General features: G+C 45.5%; 1 protein-coding gene across 7 annotated transcripts in view; it reads right to left on the bottom strand.

Moving 5' to 3' along the window:
• St3gal3 (ST3 beta-galactoside alpha-2,3-sialyltransferase 3) overlaps positions 1 to 21,805 on the bottom strand; it is a 168,072-nt gene that overhangs the window by 28,540 nt on the left and 117,727 nt on the right. For all 7 annotated transcript variants that reach the window (XM_010634624.3, XM_010634628.3, XM_010634601.3 and 4 more), the window contains one exon: positions 774 to 868. In XM_010634624.3, the coding sequence (XP_010632926.1) occupies positions 774 to 868 (95 nt within the window). The remainder of the gene's footprint in view (positions 1 to 773; positions 869 to 21,805) is intronic.

The following is a 21,805-nucleotide window of genomic DNA, read 5'->3' as shown; positions in this document are numbered from 1 at the left end:
TTTTTTTTTTTTTGGTACTGGGGATTGAACTTGGGTCCTTGCACTTGCAAGGCAGGCCACTGAACCGCTGAGCTAAATTCCTGGCCCCATCCAGCTCTTTTCTACCAGGCCACAAAATAGCACAGGAATTTGACAAAGAAGCAGAAGTGTTAAACTGTTACGGATGAGAAAATGTTAAGTTAGGAGGGAACTGTGTGAGGAAGTCCCTAAGGCAATGAGGGGAATAGTTTTGGAAAGGGTAGCCTTGGACAGAAGAACCACCGGAGGGGAATCTTGGTTAGAATGAAAGGTAAGGATAAGTGGAGAAGCTGGGAGGCACTTCTGGGGGCTGGCTGGCTGTGTCTTCTCCATCATCTCTAGTGTTCTATGACAATCTCTCTTCTATGACCTTATAGCTCCTTCTGGCTTGTACTCCAAGTACCTGCATCTCCCTAGACCAGAGCTTTTCTTTTTGGCACCAGGGATCGAACTCAGGACCTTGCACTTGCTGGCACAGTGCCAGTGAGCTAAATCCCTGGCCCTAGATCAGAGATTGTGAGAAGAGGGACCAGTTTTGTCTATGTCACTGTTTATACCCACCCCTGGCAAGGCATCACACTCTGAGTAAATATTCCATTGGAGAAGTATGAGCGAGGAAGGAGGAAGAGAAAGCATGTTGAGAGTAGAGTAAGGGTGAATCCTCCGCATGGTGACTTTGGAGGATATAGTTCTGTTCTGAAGTACAGGGGACAGTCTGGAATGAAAGTTAATACAGTTCAGGTTTCTCAACATACCTTGACCTTTGATCCCAAAAGGTGGCACAAACTCCCGGATCCTAGCCCATTTGCGAAAGGAGTCGTCCAGGAACATGGGTGCTGGCTTGGAGAACCTGAAATGCAACAGGGCTTTTGAGGATCACAAAAATGCAAGACTGGAGTACTGGTTGGTTCCTCTGTGCAGCTTTCTCACCCAGAGGTCTGCAGGAAACCACCTCCACATTCCAGCACGTCCTCCCAGCCCCAGCCTGTTCACTGGGGACCTGCTGATCTTGCCAGGGGAGCCTGAGTGCGATGGAGCAGGCCTGGTCAGTCTTTATTTGGCTAGCTGTACAAGTGAAGGGACAAGATCTGCTCAGCAAGGCTTAAAGGCTCAGAACTGGAAAGTTATCTCATATCCATCTACAGTCAGTGTCGCCTACTTTGTTCCTCCAATCTGGAAACATGGGATAAGACATAGTTCAGTGAGAAAACAAAACAAAACAAAAAAACCGAGACACAGCCAGTGCAGAGAGACATCATTTTGGAGATGATTAGACCACCCAGGGTGAAGAAAAAGAATTCATGGTAAGAGGGCAAAGCAGGGCAAAAGTTACAGGAAACAGATGTTTGGTATTGAAAAGAAAGAAAAGCCAGAGTCCTGTGAATAGGAGGTGGGGCTGAGAGGTTTCAAGCCAGCAAGAATCCAAACGCATTTGCTGGTGAAGAGAAGGGGAGAGGGACCCTAAGTTCCTGTGGAGGTGGTGAAAGGGCTTGGAGCTTGAGGGGAGGGGTTCATTTTGGAGAAGAGACAGGAAGAATAAGGGGAGAGAGGAAGGCAAAGTGATACAGGACTGGGGAGGCAGGAAAGGCAAGTTTCACTCTTTGTGAAAGGCAGCATAGGTTTCAGGCTTAGAAGTGAGGCAGAGGCAAAGGTATAGGGGCCAGGTTCTTCACAGATGCTTGGATAACACAACTTCACAAGGAGCCTAGCATCTGTCTGATGCCCTTTCCAGGGCACTGGCAGCCCACAAGTGCTGGGTCTTACTGTGGGCCTGCTCCTGGCCCAGAAGGACTATGCACCCAGGCCTCAGAGCCTGTCTCTGAGATTTCTAACTCACCCCAACGAGCCCAGTGGGTAACAGGAGGCTACAAAAAGGTCCTCCAGGCCCAGAAGCTAGAACTTACCCCCACTGTACTATAGCCACAATCATCTGCTTCTATTCCTCACCATCACCAACACTGTGTTACCACCATCCCAGCTGGAGTGAGGTCAATAATTGTTCAGGTCTAATAGTCTTAGACTTGGGTGTGATCCCAACTCCCCCAGGACTTGTTGCTAGGAAGATGCCATCAGTCAGCAGCAGTGATGCTGCACAATGGCTTTCTTTGGCTTCTGGGTGCCAACAGCTGAGTTAGTGTCCTCCCTCTGTGTATGAGGATAATGCCTATTTCTTATGCTTAATATTCAAAACCTAAGTAAATTAATATAAGTAAGGTTTTACCAGAGGCACTGAAAATTCTGACCAAGGTCTATGACAAGACCCTGTCTCTCAGAAGAAACAACTTGGATACACTTGTAGCAAGGCCCACTCCTTCTGTATCAGAATTGGGTTTATAAAATCTTGGTAAAATTTCCGAGTCAAGTTTAGACTGGATTTTATCTGCTTCCCAAAATGTACTGAATATCATAAGCTAATAAAATCTTCTAAGATCTAGCCGAGTGATCTCAATCTATTTTTCCTTTTCCTCTCTCCATTTACCTTCTTTTCTACATTATTAGAAAGTTAAATTTTACTTAAAAAAACTGGGCAGAGTAGCACATGATTATAATTTTAGAATTCTGGGAGGCTGAGGCAGGAGGACCCTAAGTTCCAACCCAGCTTGGCAACTTAATAACTTAGTGAGGCCCTGTCTCAAGAAGTTGGGGGAGAAAGGGAGAGAGGTGGTGGTGGTTAGGGTTAGTGCCCAGTAAGGAGGGGGAATATATATTTATTGTTGTGTAACCTATAATGTGTGTTAACTTTGGGAAAATATAGCTAAACACAGATACACACACTCATAACCCTACAACACAGAGACTATTTGCTGTTAAAGACAATGAGCTGTGTATCCTATAGAGTTACCCACATTACACATTCTCCTAATATACAAATTTTTTTAGCATGTTCCTCTGTCCTCTGTGCTCTGTAAACTGATGGTTAGAACTAGAGGCTCAATCAGATTGAGGTTCGATCTTCTAGCAAGAAGACTTTGTAACAGTCTTCTATCGTATATGGTTTCTTTATTTCTTCCTGTGCCGTTAAAGATTAATCACTGTGTTCAAGCATTCTAGGCTGGAGCTTACCAAATTTTGCACAGCAGCTTTGCACAGAATGCCTTTAGCAGCCACTGAGGATCATTGCTTAGATTCTCCACTCCTTCCTCTCTTCTACAGTCCTGGGACTTGAACCCAAGGCCTTTGCTCTGAGCTACATCCCTATCCCTACTCCTCACCCATAACTGGTTGAAAATTTTTTGAGCCAAGGTCTCACTAAGTCACTGAGTTATCCAGACTGGGCTTGAGCTTATCCTCCTGCCTTATCCTCCTTGAGCGCTGGGGTTGCAGGCCACCAAATCCAGTCTTTCTTTAGAGATGCTAGAGTACTCATATAAACTTTCATAATCTTTCTCTCAACTCGTGGTTATCTTAAGGAGTTGGTCATACAGGAAAGATGAGACAAATGCTTGATTTTTCCCTTTTATTTGTCAATTTTCAAGATGCTGGGTTGATTCCTTAGTATCCTCCAAAGGTAATTAGTCCCCCCTACTTTTTTTTGGTACTGGGGATCGAACTCGGGTCCTTACGCTTGCAAGGCAGGATCCGGAACCACTGAGCTAAATCCCCAACCTATTTCCCCCTTTTAATTACCAAGAATTTATATATTTGAACATATCTGATATATGGCATATCCATTATCATTAGTGCTCTTTTCGATGCTCAAAGAATTCTATCTTTGGCCAGTGGGGCCTTTCCAGCTTGGCTCCTAAACCCTTTGGATATAGACCCTAGTAATCTTTGTAATGTCCTAGCTTTCTTGTATGAAAAGCTGTTCCAGGCTTTTATCATATATTTTGTGCCCCTACCACTTTCCCAATGAGCAGAAATGGTATGGAGAGATCTGTGCGTGTGTCGCTAGGGAGGCTCATACTGCTACGTGCTACCCAGGGCTTGCAGGCCTTTCAGGTGGACAAAGCTAGGAAGTAACTTTTTTAACAAAACAAACAAACAAACAAACAAACAATGTGCATTCAAATTTGGGCTTACAAAATTTGTACTTACTTTTTCTTTTTCAACAGCTTTATCGAGATAATTCATAATAGCATAAAATTCATGTTTACTTTGATTTTATATCTGTATCTCTTTTCTCTTAAGCTGATCACCTTGTGACATTAACACATACTTAGTTACTTTATCTTAACATGTACATATAGAAAATATATATACTATCAGAAAACTATCAGCATTATTATCAACACTATCTATTAAAAACAATTTAAGGGCCAGGGATTTAGCTCAGGGGTCTGCTGCCTGCCTCATAAGCACAAGGACCAGAGTTTGATCCCTGGTACCAAAAAAAAAAAAAAAAAAAAAAAATGTAAGGCCTCTTTGCAGTTCTTTTTGCCTTACATACTTTTACATCCTTTATATATCATCAGAAGTACAAATAACCTTCCTTTGGCGCTTAAAGTAATTCTGCTGAGTTTAATTCATCAGTAATATATGGTTACATTCATATGTTTCAAGTTACTTTTCTTTGTTTCTTTCTCTTTTTTTTTTAATTGAGACAGGATCTTGCTAGTAGTTCAGGCTAGGCTTGAACTCACTATGTAGCTCAGGTTGCCCTTGAAATTGTGATAATCCTCCTGCCTCAGTCTCCTGGGTGCTGGGATTACAGTATGTGCCATCACACCTGGCTAATTCTGCTTTTTGTGTTTTTTTGTTTGTTTTGGTACCGGGATAGAACTAGGGACCTTGCGCTTGTGAGGCAGGTGGCAGCACCAATGATCTAAATCCCTGGCCCAATTCCGCTTTTTATTGACTTTTTCCCTTCAGTTTGGTATACTTTTGTTTTATGATACTATAAAGATTTACATAGTTCCCAAATTATATCACAAAAGACTGGGGGCTAGAGATTTAGCTCAGTGATTCCGGCGCCTGCCTTGCAAGCACAAGGACCTGAGTTCAATCCCCGGTACCAAAAAACAAAACAAAACAACCAAAAGACTGTATTCAGACAAGTCTCACCTTCATTTCTATATCTATCTTCTGCTACCTCTATCACCATGTAGTATTCATTTTATTAGTTTTTTTATACTTGTTTTGTTTTGCAGTACCAGGTACTCAGGACTTTGAGCTTGACAGCCAGGCACAGCGCCACTGAGCTATATCCTTGGCCCTATACTTGTTTTTTTGATATAAGCAAATAATACATATATATGAACATATTCTTATTTCTTGCTTTATTCATTAAAAGGTAACATATTATCATACTGGTTTGCCTATTGATTTTTTCCACAAACTAAATATACTCTGGTGATCACTGCATAGTGTGTGTGTGTGTGTGTGCGCGCGCGCGTGCGCGCGCGCGACTATGCTTGATAATACTCTATGATGGCTGTGCACCATACTATACTCAATCAGTCCCTGGGTTGTTTCTAGTGTTTATTGTAGAGTAGGTCCTATCAGTAGTAGTTACCACAAATAACTTCACACATATGTCTTTTCTATTTGCCAATGTATCTTTGGAAGAGATTCCCTACAAGTGGGTTTGCTGGATCAATAGGAAAATGCATATATGAAACTTTGCTCTAATTGCCAAATTCCCTACCACAGGGACTACAGCATTCTGTAATACCACCCTCACCAACATTGTTAATCACTTCAATTTTGCTATTCTGATAGAAACAAAATAGCATCTCATTATCCTTTTAATTTGCATTTCTTTTTGTTGTTGTTTTGAGACAGGATATTTCTATGTTGTTGAAGCTGGTCTTGAATTCATGGGTTCTCCTGCTCAGCTTCCTGAGTAGTTTGGGACTACAGGTGCATGTCACTGTGCCTGCTTTGTATTTTTAAAATAATGAGTGAAATTGACAAATGTTGCATATACAGAAGGATTCTGTGAACTTTGTTCAAATCTATTGCTAGTTTTTCTGTAAGGTATTAGTCTTCCCTTTTTGGAGTTTTTTTTAATATATTACTGTAAATATACAAGCCTTCTGAGATATAATTACAAATATCTAGTTTGTTTGTTTATATACTTGGCTTATTGTATCTCTTGCTTTCTTCTTTTTTTGCAATACATTTTTTTAAAAAATGTAGTCAGATTTATCAATCTTTTCCCTTATAGTTTCTGGATTTTGAGTCCTAGTTACGAAAGTTTTCCTCACTGTCAGGTTACAGAGAATTTAATCCATACCTTTTTTTTTAGTAGTTGTATGTTTTCTCTTTTTACATTTAAATGTGTTATCTGTTTTGATTAGTATAAAGGCTAGATCTAATTTTATCTATTTCTATGTGACTATCCAATAACTCTATCTGTTTTAGGACTATTCCTGTGGCTCTTCACCTTCTCTTGGGTGATTTTCTGTTTTTATTTTTTCTCTCTTAGGACCACTGATTAAAGGTATGTGGATTTAAGAAAATTTCCTACAGTTTCCTCATTTCAATTGTGCTGGGCTCCATCTTCCTTCTGATCGTCCCAGGAGGTTTCCAAGGCCTTTCAAGGATTGGAGATGAGAACAAGGACCTGACACATCCGACCTTCCTTGTTACACTAAACTCCCAGAAAGGACGGAGGTGGATAACAGAGCCTGTAACCATCATGGCTACCCTAACTTTCCCCACCGTCGTAGTCATCATCTTTATCATCACCACAGCACCATGACCTTTTTATCTACCTTCACCAGGCTTTCAATGCATCGTCTACCACAACTCGGCAGTGAAAAGATTTCACCATCTGTCTATCTTCCATGCAGAACTAATTCTTGCTCATTATTTTCAGACATTTCAACATCTTAAAATTCTGGCCTCAGATAATTTCCTTCATTTCAGTCACTCTCTTCACTCCACTTCTCTTCAGCTACTACTCCATTACACAGCCACATTCTGGAACTCCTCATCACTTTAAAAACACCAATCTCCAATTCTTTCTGAATACAAACTACCAACATTCCGTTTTCTGTTTCTCTCCTTTGCTTTCATCATTCTTAAGTTCCATGACTTCTACACATAATTCTGGACTATTATCTCTTCTGTCTAGACCCTAATCACCTCCTCAGTCTCCTTCCTGCAGGACCCAGTACCTCCTGATTCCTTGTCTTTTTGTCCACTCATTAGGCAAAACCAAACCAGAGATTCATCTGTTCCTACACTGCTATACCTTTTATACTTGAGGCGCTTCGAGAACACACGCACATGGACAGATGCTACCACCGATTTGTGGTTCTTGAACCTCGGCTGGGCCCTCACCTTTGCTCAGCAGCTATTCCACACTCTTTCTGCTCTTAATCTTTTTATCCTTTTCCAACTCTCTTTAAGCAGATAGCTCTTCTCTCACTTCAGAGAAGTGGGAGAGAAAACCAAGACCATCTGATGGGGACTCCCTCAGCTTCTTGCTTCCTGTCTTCCTCATTTCCCATTCATTCCTCAATCTAATGCAGTCTGGATTTTACTCCCAAAGAGACCATTGTTCTTCCAGTTATATACTGTCTGTAACTTGTTGAACATGTTGGTCTTCATACAGTTACCATGCAGTTTCTCTGCCTGGGAATACACCCCTGCTTTCGTCCCCAACACCTTTCCTCTCTAGTTACCTGGAAAGTCTCACTCTTATCTCTTAAGTTTAAATGCTACTTCCTCTGGAAAGCCTTTCCTGGCTGCCCCACGCAGACTTGTCCTGTCCCTCTAGTGTTCCTTCTGTATTTTGTTCAACTCCTACACGGTGGCTCAGTGCCTACAAAGACATTGGAAGCTGAGTCAGGGGCATAAACAACAGGAAATATGGGGGGCGGTGATAGGAAAGGTGGGGTGGTGTGTGTGTGTGTGTGTAATTCTGCAGGTGGCCTGGGATGAGCCTCACACTACATGTGGAACAGAATTTAGGGGCTTCATTCCAGCCTCCTGATGACTATGTCAGCTTCCTCTCACCTGGCCAAGGTGACAGTGGCCATTAAGGTGAGAAACGACTGGTCGGACTAGCAGACTAGTGAGGTGTGTAATGCCTGACCTTCTTGCCCTGGCCTAGTAGGTAGCAGAGCAGGGTGAGGCAGGCTCTGGCAGTCAGGTCCCAGCCTGCCAGAACTATAGCAGGAGAGGCAGCCTCAGGATCAGGTTTCAGCAGGGTGTGTGAGTGCGTGAGAAGGCCCAGGGGAAGGAGAAGGCGGAAGTTGTACTGGCAACTGCCAGTCTTTTCTCCTTGGATCCTACAGACTAGTCCTTTGGGAAGCTGGGGCCCTAGGAGAGCCCAAGATGAGGGTGGGCTGTACCTTCCCTGTCCCCTGAACTATAGACTAAGATAGGACCGTTACCAGGTATAGGAGCTCAGTCTGATCTGCCAGAAAGGGTAACCTGGCACCCTCTTGAGGGATCCTCAAGCTCATTTAATGTTGCTGAGGTGCAGTGAAGAAGGTAAATGACCCCGACACTGCCTCATCAACCTAAACCATTTTCTAAGCCCAAAATATCAAGCTTAAGACAAGAACTAGCAGCAGGAAAGCTAACTGGGGCTTATTAGAAGCAAGGATTGGTTATATGTGGGCACCAGCAGACCCAGCATAGGGCTTCCTCCTAGTTTCCATACTCTCGACTGAAAATGGTGTTTCCAGAAGTGAGTTTGCTGGATTAGGCCAGTAGACAAGTCTAGCACAACGTGTGAGTGTCTGGATGGGTGGCCAGCCATTTAGCCACTTCTGCCAGTAAATGTAAGGAGTGAGGGCTGCCAAGAAGGCAAAGGGAAGGCACAGCACAGCACTGAAGACTTCAACCAGGGACCACACAGCACGTCAGCCTGTTAGATTCAGCCATATGCCTGGCCCTCCAAATGTAAGACTCACCCGGTAGGGTGAAAGCATAATCCTACAGACCCACCTTCCCAGGATCTGCTTTGGGAAGTGACAGGGTAGACAAGGCAGAGGGACACAGGTTTTCTAGAATCCCATCTGGCTTATGATCTGGAAGCGAATGAGTACCACTTTGAGCACCTCTTCTGTATTGTTTGTTTTCCAGTACTGGGGATCAAACTCAGGACCTTGTGCTTGTGAGGCAGGTGCAGTACTACTGAGCTAAATCCCTGGCCCTTGAGCACCTCTTCTTATTGTAGAGGCCAAAGGTAACTTGTATTAATCTCATGATGTCTCAATCAACTTAATAGTAAAATACTTACACAAGTTTTTCTTTTCCTGAAGTGTGTATACACTTTTTTTGGGCAGACTCTATAGTTTTGAATAGCAAAAGGTACTAAGGTCACAGACTAACTTGGGCATACAGGAAAGACTTCTTGATGGATATGATGATAAAAAGAAGATGGGCCTTGAAAGACAAAGTAAAGACACAGTGACGCTGGTGGAGAATTCTGGTGAGGTTATTTGAGCAATGGGGTGGCACAGACAAAGGCCCAGAGGGAGGAGAACTACAGCAGTCATTCCATCAAGGTGAGGAAAGACTGTCAGGCTGGATGGGGTACAGCAGTGACCACCAAAGGTAGAGGGGCTTCCATCTGGCCCCTGCCCGCAGGGACTTGGCCCTCTAGCCCCACTCAGGCAGGTGGAGCAGTGTGCCAGAAACGAATGCGTGGGCAAGTGCAGTCTGACTGGGTGTGATGAAGGGGCTGAAGTACAAATGTTATGCAGAGGGAAAGACTGGCCAGGACATGTGTCAGCACTGCGGGGCTGGCCTGGTACCCTGAGGCTGTGCCGGGACCAATTTCAAGCTGCATCATCACTGCTAACTTCAGGCACTCAGTTCATGCTCTTTCTTGTTGGTACCTTGCAGTGGACATCTGCATCTCTCTCCTTCAGCTGTAACGGCTTCTATTTTCATTCCCAGTGGTCCTAGCTGAGCTGCTCCTCCTGTCCTCACTACTGGGACTGGCATAGGTTACCAGGCTGACCAATCAGCAGATTCCATCGCTCAGTAAATGGCGCAAGAATGGATGTCTGACCTAAGTGGGACACATCAAGGTCTTCACTGAGATTCTGTGTTTAGACATGGGGGATGTAGGAGTCCCTCTTTTTGTCTAAGAAAGCGAGCTATAAAGAATACATATACTGGGCTAGGGATTTAGCTCAGTGGCACTGGGCCTGCCTCACAAGCACAAGGTCCTGAGTAGAATCCATGGTACCTGGGGGAAAAAAAGAAACTCAAAATACACATATGCCTAGAAGAGGAGATGGGTAGCTGCTTATTCCTATAAATAAAGTTTTATTGGGATATAAATACGCCCATTCATTTCCACAATGCGTATGGCTGTTTTTGTGCTAGACCAATAATTGACTGAGACTGTATGGCCCACAAAGGTGAAAATATGTTACTGTCTGGTCTTTTAGAAAAAAAGCCTGCCAAGTCTAAGCTTAGAGCAGCTGGAGCTACATTCTGTGGCTACATGGACAAAGACACCTGCAGGACATTCAGACCCAAAGGAAAGCACAGCCATGTTACAGGCTGGCAGACACTGGCATAGGACAAGACTCAGGAGGGGCCTGAGAGGCCAGCTCCTCAGCTTAGTTACATAAACAGATTTGTTCCTTTTTATTTTTGATAGTATTGGGGATTGAGCCCAGGGAGCACTAAGCTACATCTCCATATCTCCAGCTTTTCTTTTTTCACTCCTGGGGATTGAACTCAGGATCTTGTGCTTGTGAGGCAGGTGTGGAGCCACTGAGCTAAATCCCAGGCCCTCCAGCCCGTTTTGATTTTCATTTTTAGACAGTGTTCAGGCTGCTCTTGACTTGCAACCCTCCATCTGAGCCTTCCAAGTAGCTGAGGTTAAAGGTGTGCACCACTGTGCCCAGCTAATTCATTTTCTTTTTTCTTGAGTTTGATAGGTTTCCCAGCTGCCAACTGCTCCTTAGAAGACAGCATTGACGCTTCCTCCTAGTTTACATGGCCTTGTCACCTGGCTCCTATCTACCTCCCAAATGCAGATGTTTCTGTTCTCTCCCTTTCCCTAGGCTCTGGCTTATCCAGCTACTTGCACTTTCCCGGATCTGGTGGACTCTAAACAGCCCCCTGCCTTCTCACCACTGTGGCCATTGCCTGGAATACTCTTCCCCATCTCAGTCACTTGCCAGACTTGTGTTCACTTCACTAGACCTGATGCCAGCAACTCTATTTCTCTCTCCCTGAGCCAAACTAGACTGACTAAGCCTTCCTGGGTTAGCACAGCTCACAGCACTTACCACATACTAATGTCACCACCCGGTTCCATGCCAGACTGTGAGGCACTCTTTACATATGGCCAAGCACATAGTAGGTCGCCCACAAGACAGAGGAGAAGCTTGGGATGAGGGCCTCCACAGTATGGACTTTGCAGGGCCAATGTGGGTCAAATTCCAATTTAACTGTAGAGGTCCGGGGCTGCCTCTGTGCAGCTTCTCAAGACACCTTGATTTCCCTGCTCCAAAGGGTAAGGTTTTCAGCAATGTCTCCATCATTCATAGCCACCCCTCCCCCTGCCCCTGCCAGGTCTGAAGAGTTGTGGGTACTGCCCCTCTGCCTGCTCGGGGACTATGGCCACATCTGTGTCCAGACAAGCTGGAGCCACATGCATGACAGGCAGAGAAGCCTGTGCTGAAGGAAGAGAGGACAGGCTGAGCCAAAGGCCCTCAAGGGGCCAGTGCCTGGGCTCCTGCTGACAGGCTCCCACTGACTCTGCTGACAGCCAGTACCTAGTGTGGAGGAGGAGAGTAGAGGAGGAGGTGGGGAGTGTGGGGAAGTACAGGAGAGAAGGGTGAAGCTGAGAAACTGCTGTGTGAGGTAGGCCCTCCTGCCAGAGGAAGCCTGGATGATGACCAGTGTTTACAGAGGTCACATAACCCAGAGCCCAAGGCTTGGTCCCAGTGGTCCCCAGAGTCCACCACCCACTCTCTAAAGTGCCAAGCCCTAGCTTATCCCAGGCACTATGCTAGCCATCAGGAATATCAAGATAAAGAACTCAGTCCCTGCCTGTGTAGATAACCTGTGAGGCAGCCAAGGAGAGAGGCCGTTATAAAACATATGATAAACACACAATAACAACAGTGATAACAGCAATTTTAGTTACTGAGCTCTTCCTGTATTCCAGGCACTGGGCTAAGTGCTCCATGTACATTAGCTTATTTATTGCTTGCAATGATCTCATGCACCAGCACTATTTATATCCACAGTCTTATTTATCACATTGCTTTTGGGAATACACGAAAGTCGCTGGCTCCTTAGGGAAACACAATGGGGACTGGAGAGAGGATAGAACCAAACTGCAGGGGTGGGGTGGGGGGTAGTAAGAGTGTTCAGAAGAGAGACGTGACAATTTTCTAAAGAGTGCTGGTAGTGACAGTAAGGACAGAAGCGGAATGGAAGCTGGAGTGTGAAGTGGTAGGGGAAGAACTGAGTAGGTCTGTTTTCGAGGACGGAGGAGTCAAGTACAGAAGAGGGAGGGACGGAGTTGTGACAGTGGAATGAAGCCCCGGGCAGGGGAGGTGACAGATGCAGGGTACCAGGGAGAAGCACAGAGGGCAGAAGATGCCTTTTCTGTGGGGAAAGTGGAGGAATGAAGAAAGCTAGCGTGATGGGTGACCTCAGAGGGAGGACCAGAAGATGCTCTGTGGGTAGAATCTTTTCCTCAGGGCATCTCTGAGGATTTAGGGATTTAGGGATGTGGCTGTGTACTGCAGGGATCTGTAAAGGTGAAGACTGGGACAACCCCATGACAAGTCAACCAGGGGCAAGAATAGCAGATCAGTGCTGAGCAACCAGTCCATGGGGCTGGGGACCACGAGGCCACAGTGGTGCCAGACAGCCATGCTAAACCACTCAAAGCACAAGCAGGAAAAGCGACTGCACAGATTCAGCCCAAGTTCAGGCACTGCTGTAGTAGGTCTGCTGGAAAGACAGGAGAGTGACAAACTCAAGGGGCGAGAACACCAAGGGCACACAGGACCATGGTTCCAGGGCAGGAGTTCTGGATGTGAGGGTGATGAAGGAAAGGGCCAGGCTAGTGGAGCTGATCAGGCCTAAACCTAGGAGTCATTCTTTGTTTTTCTTTTCAGTCCCTTGCCTAGATCTTAATACTTTACGATGAGAAACACCTATTTTACAAACAAATCTCTCTTTCCATCTAGATGGTCACTTTTGATCATCTCTTTTTATTCAATTCATCAGTCTGTCCTGTTAAGGTAATCTCTAAACATATTCAAAACTCACCCATTTACCTATCTCTACTCTCTACTCACTGTTATTCAGGTCCAGTTTGTTTGTTTTGTTCTTTTGAGACAGGGTCTCACTGTATAGTAGAGACTGACCTGAAACTCACTGTGTAGCCCAGGCTGGTCTCGAACTCCCAATGATCCTCCTGCCTCAGCCTCCAGAGTGCTGAGATTAAAGGTGTGCACCACCACGCCCAGCTCACTCAGGTCCAAATTGTTATTCCATTGTCACTAAAGTGGCCAATGACCAGCTTCTCTTGCCCTGCATCACGCCATTCCTGACTAGAGTCTTCCCACTGGCTCCGAGGAAAGCCCAACCACAGGTTATGAGGCCTAATGCTCACTCTCACCTCCCCTCAGGTCCTCCTGACTCACCTGTGACAGTACACTGGCCTCTGTCCACCCTGGAAGGCAGCAAACTTCGGTGTGACTGTGACCATTCCCAGGGCCAGCTCTTTGTATGCAGCCCTCCATTCAAACATTACCTCCTCAGTCTTCTCTGACTCCTTCATCAAAGCAGGTTTCCTCCTCTAGACATGCTTTATTATGTCATCTTTTTTTGTTGTTGTTTTTTCAGACAGGGTCTCACTATGTAGTTGAGATGGACCTGGAACTCACTATGCAGCCCAGGCTGGTCTCGAACTCACAGAGATCCTCCTGCTTCAGCCTCCAGAGTGCTGGGATTATAGGCGTGTGCCACCACGCCCAGCACATCATCTTATTTCTTAAGCACAACACTTTTTAAAATATATTTTAAAAATATATCACTTCATTTTATTTCTTTTTCTTTTTTTTTCCTCCTGTGGTACTGGGAATGAAACCCAGGGCTTTTACACTGAACCACTATATTTCTTATTCTGAGACAGTTGCTAAGATGCCCAGGGTGGGCTTAAACTTGCGATCATCCTGACTCGGCCTCCTAGTATGTTGGGATTCTAGGTGTGTGCCACTGTGCCCGGCTGTTGTTTTTTGTTTTTTTCCTCCATAAGCATTTAACACTATGTAATAGTATCATCTTGTTCACTGCTTATTCCTCCAATGTGTACTTTCTTTTTTATTTTTTTTAAGGGAGGAGAGGTTTATTTAGCTCAGTTTGCAGAGGTTGCAGTCTATATGTACTTTCTTATTATACAGAGAATGTAAAGCCTACGTAAATAGACGCCACCTGCTTTGTTTACTGCCAGTGCCCCCTAGCACTTAGAATTATGTCTGGCACAGCAGGTGCTGAATAAACATTTGCTAAGGGAGACCAGAGATCTGCCTCCCCACCAATGTACGAAGCTACCTGCACTGCTGCCTGTCTTCCTCCTTCCCTCTTCGTCAAACGGAGTAAGTGCCCATTCTTCTGTCAAAGAGCAATCTGGGCACATGTGTGTTGCTTCTCATTTCACCCACAGTCCCTGCAATGACCTTCGGGCCTCAATTTCCTCTCCATCTTGTCTCCAACTTCTCTTTCCCTGTTTCTGACACCATGGCTACATTCCTCACCACCCCGACACTGATCTTGAGCAGCTTCCTCAGCCTGGTGTGGTTTTCCTCCAGATACGCACTTGGCTCGCTTCTTCCCTCCTTCCAGCCTGCATTCAGATCACACCTGCCCCGGAGTTATCTTGAGCAACCTGTTCAACGCTGCTGGCTGCTCCTGCTCCTGACAACTACCCATCCTCTTTTTCTTTCCCTGCAGTATTTATCTTGTTCTAATTTACTCATTAGTTATTTGCTGCTTGTGTTTTTCTGTTAGAATACAAACTGCATGAGGTAGGGTTGTGAGATGGAAGGTTATTCCAATCACCTGAGTAGGTTCCAACCACACCCACAAGTGTCCCTAGAAGAGAGAGGCAGAGGGAGGCTTCATCATGCAGAGAGGAAGGCAACATGACCATGGCGACCAAAAGTGGACTGACATGGCCCCAGGACAAAGAAGGCACTGGAGGAAGCAAGAGATGAGTAATCCTGCAGAGTATGGGGTGGGGTGGGGAATGGCCCTAGCTGAGGCTGATTTCAGCCCAGGGATCCTGGCCTCCAGAATGAGTCACAGGAACTGGATGCAGCCATGTCACTTTCTTAGCCCTGCACTTGGGATTCTTAGAGAAAAGGGAGGTTTTAACCTTTTTTTTTTTTCTCATTTAATCTCTGCTAAGGGGTGAGGGAACATGACAGTGAATAAGACCCTCTATCTTCAGAGGAGAAGGCTGGGAACTAAGGCCCAGAGAAAGGCAAAAGGCAGTCATTACTGACTACCATCTACTCTGCATCTCCTCACTGTCCACAGTTCCAGGAAAAGCGTGACTATTGCAAAAGGGCTTAAATTCCAGACATCTAAACATCTTTACCCAACTGGTGGCTGCCAAATCTCCATCTCAAATCTAGACCCAGTCCTGACTTACACATTCACCTGCACTTGGAGCATCCTGCCCAAGGAAGACCACTGGCACCCAAGTTCACCATACTAGAAAGAAGGAGCCCATTACCTTCCCCCAAGCCTACCCTTCTCTCTTTTCGGTGGTGAGCATCCACGTTACAGAGTAAGGGGCAAACTATTTGGCTATATGCTGCCTCTACACCCTTGAATGTGGCCTACTTGAGTCTCTGCAGGTAGGGAAGCAGGGTGTGCCACCTGTCCTGGCCAGGGAAGTTGGGAGTCCCTGAACGCACAGGCTGGACTATATCTGGATTACATCACACTGCATCACTGCCCTGGTGACAAAGCACTTCATGTAGACTGCTCTTGGGATTTTCCATGCACATCCCCCTTGGCCCTTGCTGGGGATTCTGTTCCATTGGTAACTATTCTCCTTGCCTTCTTTAGTATACAGGCTCCAGCATTGTTCCTAACTTTAGAGACTTTGGGTGTAGCTGCAGGGGCAGAAACATCTCTCCCCAAACACCAAATCAACTGCCAAATGGAATGGGTCAAGCTAGTGAGAACTGGAAACCCCACCTCTCATAGACCTGCAGTAAACACACATCCTCAGTCCCACAAACCCAAGAGGTTCTGTATTTGAACACATGAGGAGTTCACACACTCACACTCACTATTTTACCACCATGCTTGGGGTGAGGCCCAGGAGCTCTAAGCACATCCCCAGCCCCTGCTTTATGTTATACCACATGCCGAGCACCTAGACTGGCATCTCACATATTATAGGAAGTGAATGAGCAAACGCAACAATGGGCCTTATACATGGGGCAGGGGCCTCTCAGCCATAAACTATGGGACTGCAGCACTCAACTTCCTCTTTTACGTCATCCTCCTGAGTTCTTGTATTTCCTGTTGTGATCAGCACCCCGTGACCATCCAACCAAGCACCTAGAAGGAGGACAGGAGACTTGCTACAGGCATATGACACCTCCGCCACAACATGGTACTACCAATCCTGATAAAGGATCTTGGGGACAAGCAAGTCCTAGCACAGCAACAGTGAACCTTTTAAGAGATCAAGTGCCCAAACTGCAACTCCAAATCTGCTTGCTTATCGGAAAGTGCCAACACTGCAACTAATGAATAATGAGGTTTTAGTTTAGAAACAAACAAGTCACACAACTTGTGACACTGTCACAGAGGGGGCACTGTTCGCCACCACTGTCTTGGCCCATTTTGTGCCCTCGTTAGCAGAACTCCAGAAGCCTCATATTGCTGGTACAGGCTCAAATCCCTAGCCTCTAGTATCCGAAGTACCTTATGACAACCTCTTGACTTACTCTCTCACACCTGACACCTGAGACCCTCATTTCTGATGTTTGCTGGCTCTCTCCCTCTAGGCTCTGCTCTTTGACCTCAGCTACCTTTCTGAGGCCCTTGACTCTGTGAACACAAAGCAATGGTGATCCCTGTGTTTGTCCAAGTTCAACAGCCCCTTCCTTAGCAGGTCTCTCTCCTTTCAGTCAGCTATAGGCTCAGTCAAAACTAAATTTTGAAAACAACAAAACAGCGCACACACACACACACACACACACACACACACACAGAAGCTCTGCAGAAGTTATCATCAGTCTCAATACTTTTACGACATTCCTTCCTCAAAAGGTAGGAAATGGCTGGGGATTTAGCTCAGTGCTGCTGCTGCCTGCCTCGCAAGCACAAGATCCTGAGTTTGATCCCTGCTACCAAAAAAAAAGTAGGAAACAAGCAAGACAAAGTTTCCTGAAACTGGTAAATTCCAAGGCAGGCCTGCCTTGACTTCCCCTCCTCCAGTGATCTTATTCTCTACCCTACTGCAACTACTTAGTCCTAAATTATACCCTAGGCTAGGTCACTACTCAGAATCAAAGCCCTCTCTAATTGCAATGTCAAACTCTCACTTCCCCTACCTGTATCTATAGCTCCTCTTGTTCCTCAGCACTGTGCCACCCCCAAGCCATTGGTTCTTCCACTTTGCCCTGTCCTTCACCTCCTTAGGAGCTTCCTCGGATTGTCATTCACCATAAATTCCAAATCAATCATTACCATCACTCCCTCGCATTCATCCTCAGCTTCCTTGCTTCTCTTTCTTTTGGAGAAAATTTAATTTTTATTAAATGCCCCTTCCTGCGTACTCTGGGCATGTAACCTGCATGGGTGACTGCGGCTGGCTGGAGAAGAACACACCCTGTTGGTCTCGCTCACAGTTCGCGTGAGGCCTTATGCTGCCTGCAAGTGCACTGTGTGACTAGCCTCGCCGGTCACTCTCCCAGATGAGTCATCACACTTTCTCTTCACACTTCCACTCCTCCTTTATTCTTACTCTCAACATTCTTATTCTCAATTGTTTCTTGTTGACTAAAATGTCTGAAACAACAGAACAGAATGTTTACAAGCTCCATACCACCACACGCCTGCATTAGTGCCCGATTACTACAGCTTTCTTATTTTGGTCTGAACTGCCCAGACTTGCAACTAAAGCCAAGTTTTGTGTCCTTGGGTTTTTACTTAAATGTCACCTTCCCATGGTGGTCTTTCCTAATCACCCACCTAAAATGGCAGCCCTCCAAATTTCTATTCCCCATTCCTCTTTATTTTTCTCTGTTGGATATACTGTGATTTAACTTATGTATCTTATTTCTCCGCCTGTTTTCCACTAAAATATGACTCCGTGAATGTAGGGACATCTGTCAGTTTCACTCACTGCTCCATCTCTAGTACCCAGCAGGGAACTCGACATTAACAGGCACTCATTAAATACTTGCTGACTGAATGAATGCAAATTGGGGTATCCATGGGTTGTTGTAAAGATGAAATGAGATAAGGCAGGGAAGTTCTTGGCACACCAGTTGCTCAGTGACTGTCAGTTTCCTTCACCTCCCTCAGTCCCCTCCCAGTTTTGGTATCAGCCATGCCCTCCCTCTTCCTCAGGGAGTGTCAGGTCGGAGGCAGGGCTGATGCCACTAACCACCTCACCAACAGCCCCGGCAAGTCCCCCTCAGCTGCAGGCCAGGCTCTGCTGCTTCAGAATGACTGAGGAGACCTGTCCTCACACCGGATAATACATCAAAGGCTCAGGGCCGGCTGTGCCTCATTGCCGGACCTCTCTTAGACAACTACCTCAACATAGCTCCTAGAGCCCTGACCCATGGGCGTATGTCCCGTTCTCAAACGTTTATGCAGCGACACTACCTGGCTTCATCCCAGCCCTCTTTGCTAGAGTTCTTCTGGGCAGCTCCAGTATACAGACTGCCAATACTTTGGCCACCTCATTCCAAGAAGTCTGAAAATCTCCATCTACCAGAGACTGCTGCTGTCCCCATATGTAGGGAATTAACTATCCACGGCCAGCTGCGTACCAAACATGATACATTCTAGCCATGCCTGTGCTCTTCTGGAATCAAAGAGTTCTGCTTCTATGTAACCCCAATAGCTTTCTCTTGACTTTAGGATCAGAGGCTGTTGTTTCCCACACAATGGACCCCCTAGAAAGCACAATCAATTTGGTCAAGACTTCCAGTCCCAGGGTTACTTCTAGAATTCCTGACCCTATACTTGGATGGCCAAGGGGGCTTGAGACTACCTATACAATCACACAGATTAGTGTCACTATAGACCATGGTCTTCACTGGGTCTCTCTGCTGCCTGGCAGTCTTGGGGTTGCCCTAGGAAGCAGTTTCTCCACCCTTCCTCTCACACTTCTAATCCTACCATGTGGGTATGGCTCCAGAGTGGCAGAGGCCCACTCCAGCTTGTTCTGGGCCCACAAATTCTATCAAACCTGCTGAATGGGAAAGGCCTGGGGCTTAGCAGCAGCAGTATATCAAGATCGGGGGTCAGTATGACATGCCCATTTTGGGTGTCAGTCATCACAAAGAAAATCAAAAATAGTGGGATGCTTCTACACAGAGCTGTCCTTTTTATCAGCCTACTGTTGGGAGGAAGCACAACCTCTAGTCTGGGTGCCACCTATAGTGAACAGTAATAAAATGGACCTGGTCCAGAAAAGAGGAGCTCTGGGATAGGGAGGGGGCTTTATGGCATCTCATGAAAGAAGAGACGCCTGGCAAGAGAGTTATGGTTATACAGTCACCGGCTGGGAATAACTGATACAGAAGAGGGGTTGGACCTGGCAGACAAAATGAGGGCCACAGAGAAAAGTTACAGAAAGGCAGAGTTTGGCTTTTCATAGTCAGAATTCTCCAATGATCAAACATCTTAAAATGGATGGGCTGCTGCTGTAGGTCCAGAGTCTCTGGCTATTGGAAAGAGGTGGCCTTCATGAGTCTGGGATACAGGGGCTCTACACCCATCAAGCACAAGAAAGGGGCAGGAAGACCAGGGGTTTAGCTCAGTCGTTCCACTACCTGCCTCCTAAGCACAAGATCCTGAGTTTGGTCCCCAGTACTAAAAAATAAAAAGAGAAAGGCAGGAGCCATCCTCTCCTTGGGCTCAACCCGCGCTGACAGTAGGCCATAATGGCAGGAGGTCCAGCCTCCAGACTAAACCCTATGGTCAAGACTGAGTCAGTCACTCAGTGTTAGTATCCCGGGACTTTCTTGTAGAGCTGTCTATAGTTTGGATAAATTGTTTTCTCTCTTTAAAAGGAAAAGCTTTGAAAAGGGGGTTGGTTGTGGGAGACTATTTCCATCTTGAGTGTCTACTCCAAAGCTCTGGTGTTTTGCCAAGATTTAAACATGGTATACACAATACTGTTAAAAATAACCCTTTGATTGAACAGAAGGCGTGGGAGAGAGGGGGCAGCCAGGCGACTCTGCTAGAGGGCGGGGGAGGTGGGCAAGAGGAGACTTGTACCCAGAGATCCTGGGAAGGGTTTTATTCCAGAAGAGTTATGCAGACTCATAGGGACTAAGGGCCAGGGAAATACTGTCCCTCACTGCCCCTTTCCGGGAAGGGCTGCCCAGTAAGTGCCCTACTTTGGTTGTGCCTATGACATAAACAAGTTCAGAAAGTTTCTCTCAGGCCTGAGCCTGCCATTTTTCAGTCCTAAGTGCCAGCCTATCAGACTAAGGTCAGGGAAAAAAGACAGGAGCAGGAAGCCAAAAAAGGTTAACAATGTCAAAAGCCAAGAGAGGTCAGTCAGTGCCACCGAGGCCACATAAAAGTCTACTAGATTTGGCAAATGGGAGGCTCTTGTGATTTGCACGTGAAGGCTTCCAGACTTTTCTTTCCACAAATAGATATAACATAAGTGGAATTATTTTATATATCTCATTCCCTAACTTTCTTATAAAAAATTAACTATAAATTGTGAGTTCATGTCAGTAAATACAGTCCGACATCATCATTCCTCACGATTACATGCCATATCATCATATGGACATACGTTATTAATCATTCTTGACAGACATATAGGCTGTTTCCAGTTTTTTGCTATTACTATAAATATACAACAAAAAGCATATTACAATAATGTGTGCACAGATATGATTATTTCCTTCTGTTGCAAATTTATAAGTGGACTGTTAGATCAAATGGAATCCACATTTTCAAATCGCAGTATTCTACCATTTCCTCCCAGCATTTTGGAGAGAACAAAAACTCTTCTGATTTCCTCTAATCTCTCCGGCCATTCTTCCTCATCCTCTTCCATCATTTCTTCCACTTAATCATCCCTTCTATGTTGGCATTCCCAAGCAATGGCCTTCTGTTTTCTTCTTTCTCCAAAGTTACCACCTCAGATGTCTCTCAGAGACAAGAAGGTACTGTAAATATATGACTTGGGCCAGATGTAAAGGGAAGGAAAGAAGTTTTAGTTAAACAGGTTACATGCTGGAAAGTTTGCTGATAAGAAGTACTACATACAAGCCGGGCGTGGTGGCACACGCCTGCAGTCCCAGCACTTGGGAGGCTGAGGCAGGAGGATCGCTATGAGTTTGAGACCAGCCTGGGCTATACAGTGAGTTCCAAGTCAGTTTCAACTACATAGTGAGACCCTGTTTCAAAAAAAATAGTAGTACATACAACAAATCATTGCAATGTCAGGAATAAAATTGTTTTACATCAAGGACATAAGAAAACTGTTAAGTGGGGCCAGGGATTTAGCTCAGTGGTTCTAGCGCCTGCCTTGCAAATGCAACGCAAGGTCCCGAGTTCAATCCCTGGTTAAAAAAAAAAAAAAAAAAAAAAAGATAAAACTGTTAAGGAACTCCAGTAAAGACTTATTTAGAAAAATGTTATTCATGGCAATGTTGTCTACAAAAGA

This window comes from Fukomys damarensis, unplaced genomic scaffold (assembly GCF_012274545.1).
Source record: "Fukomys damarensis isolate Sample0158 unplaced genomic scaffold, DMR_v1.0_HiC HiC_scaffold_23, whole genome shotgun sequence".
Taxonomy (NCBI): Eukaryota; Metazoa; Chordata; class Mammalia; order Rodentia; family Bathyergidae; genus Fukomys; species Fukomys damarensis.
This window is presented reverse-complemented; position numbering and strand designations above follow the sequence as displayed.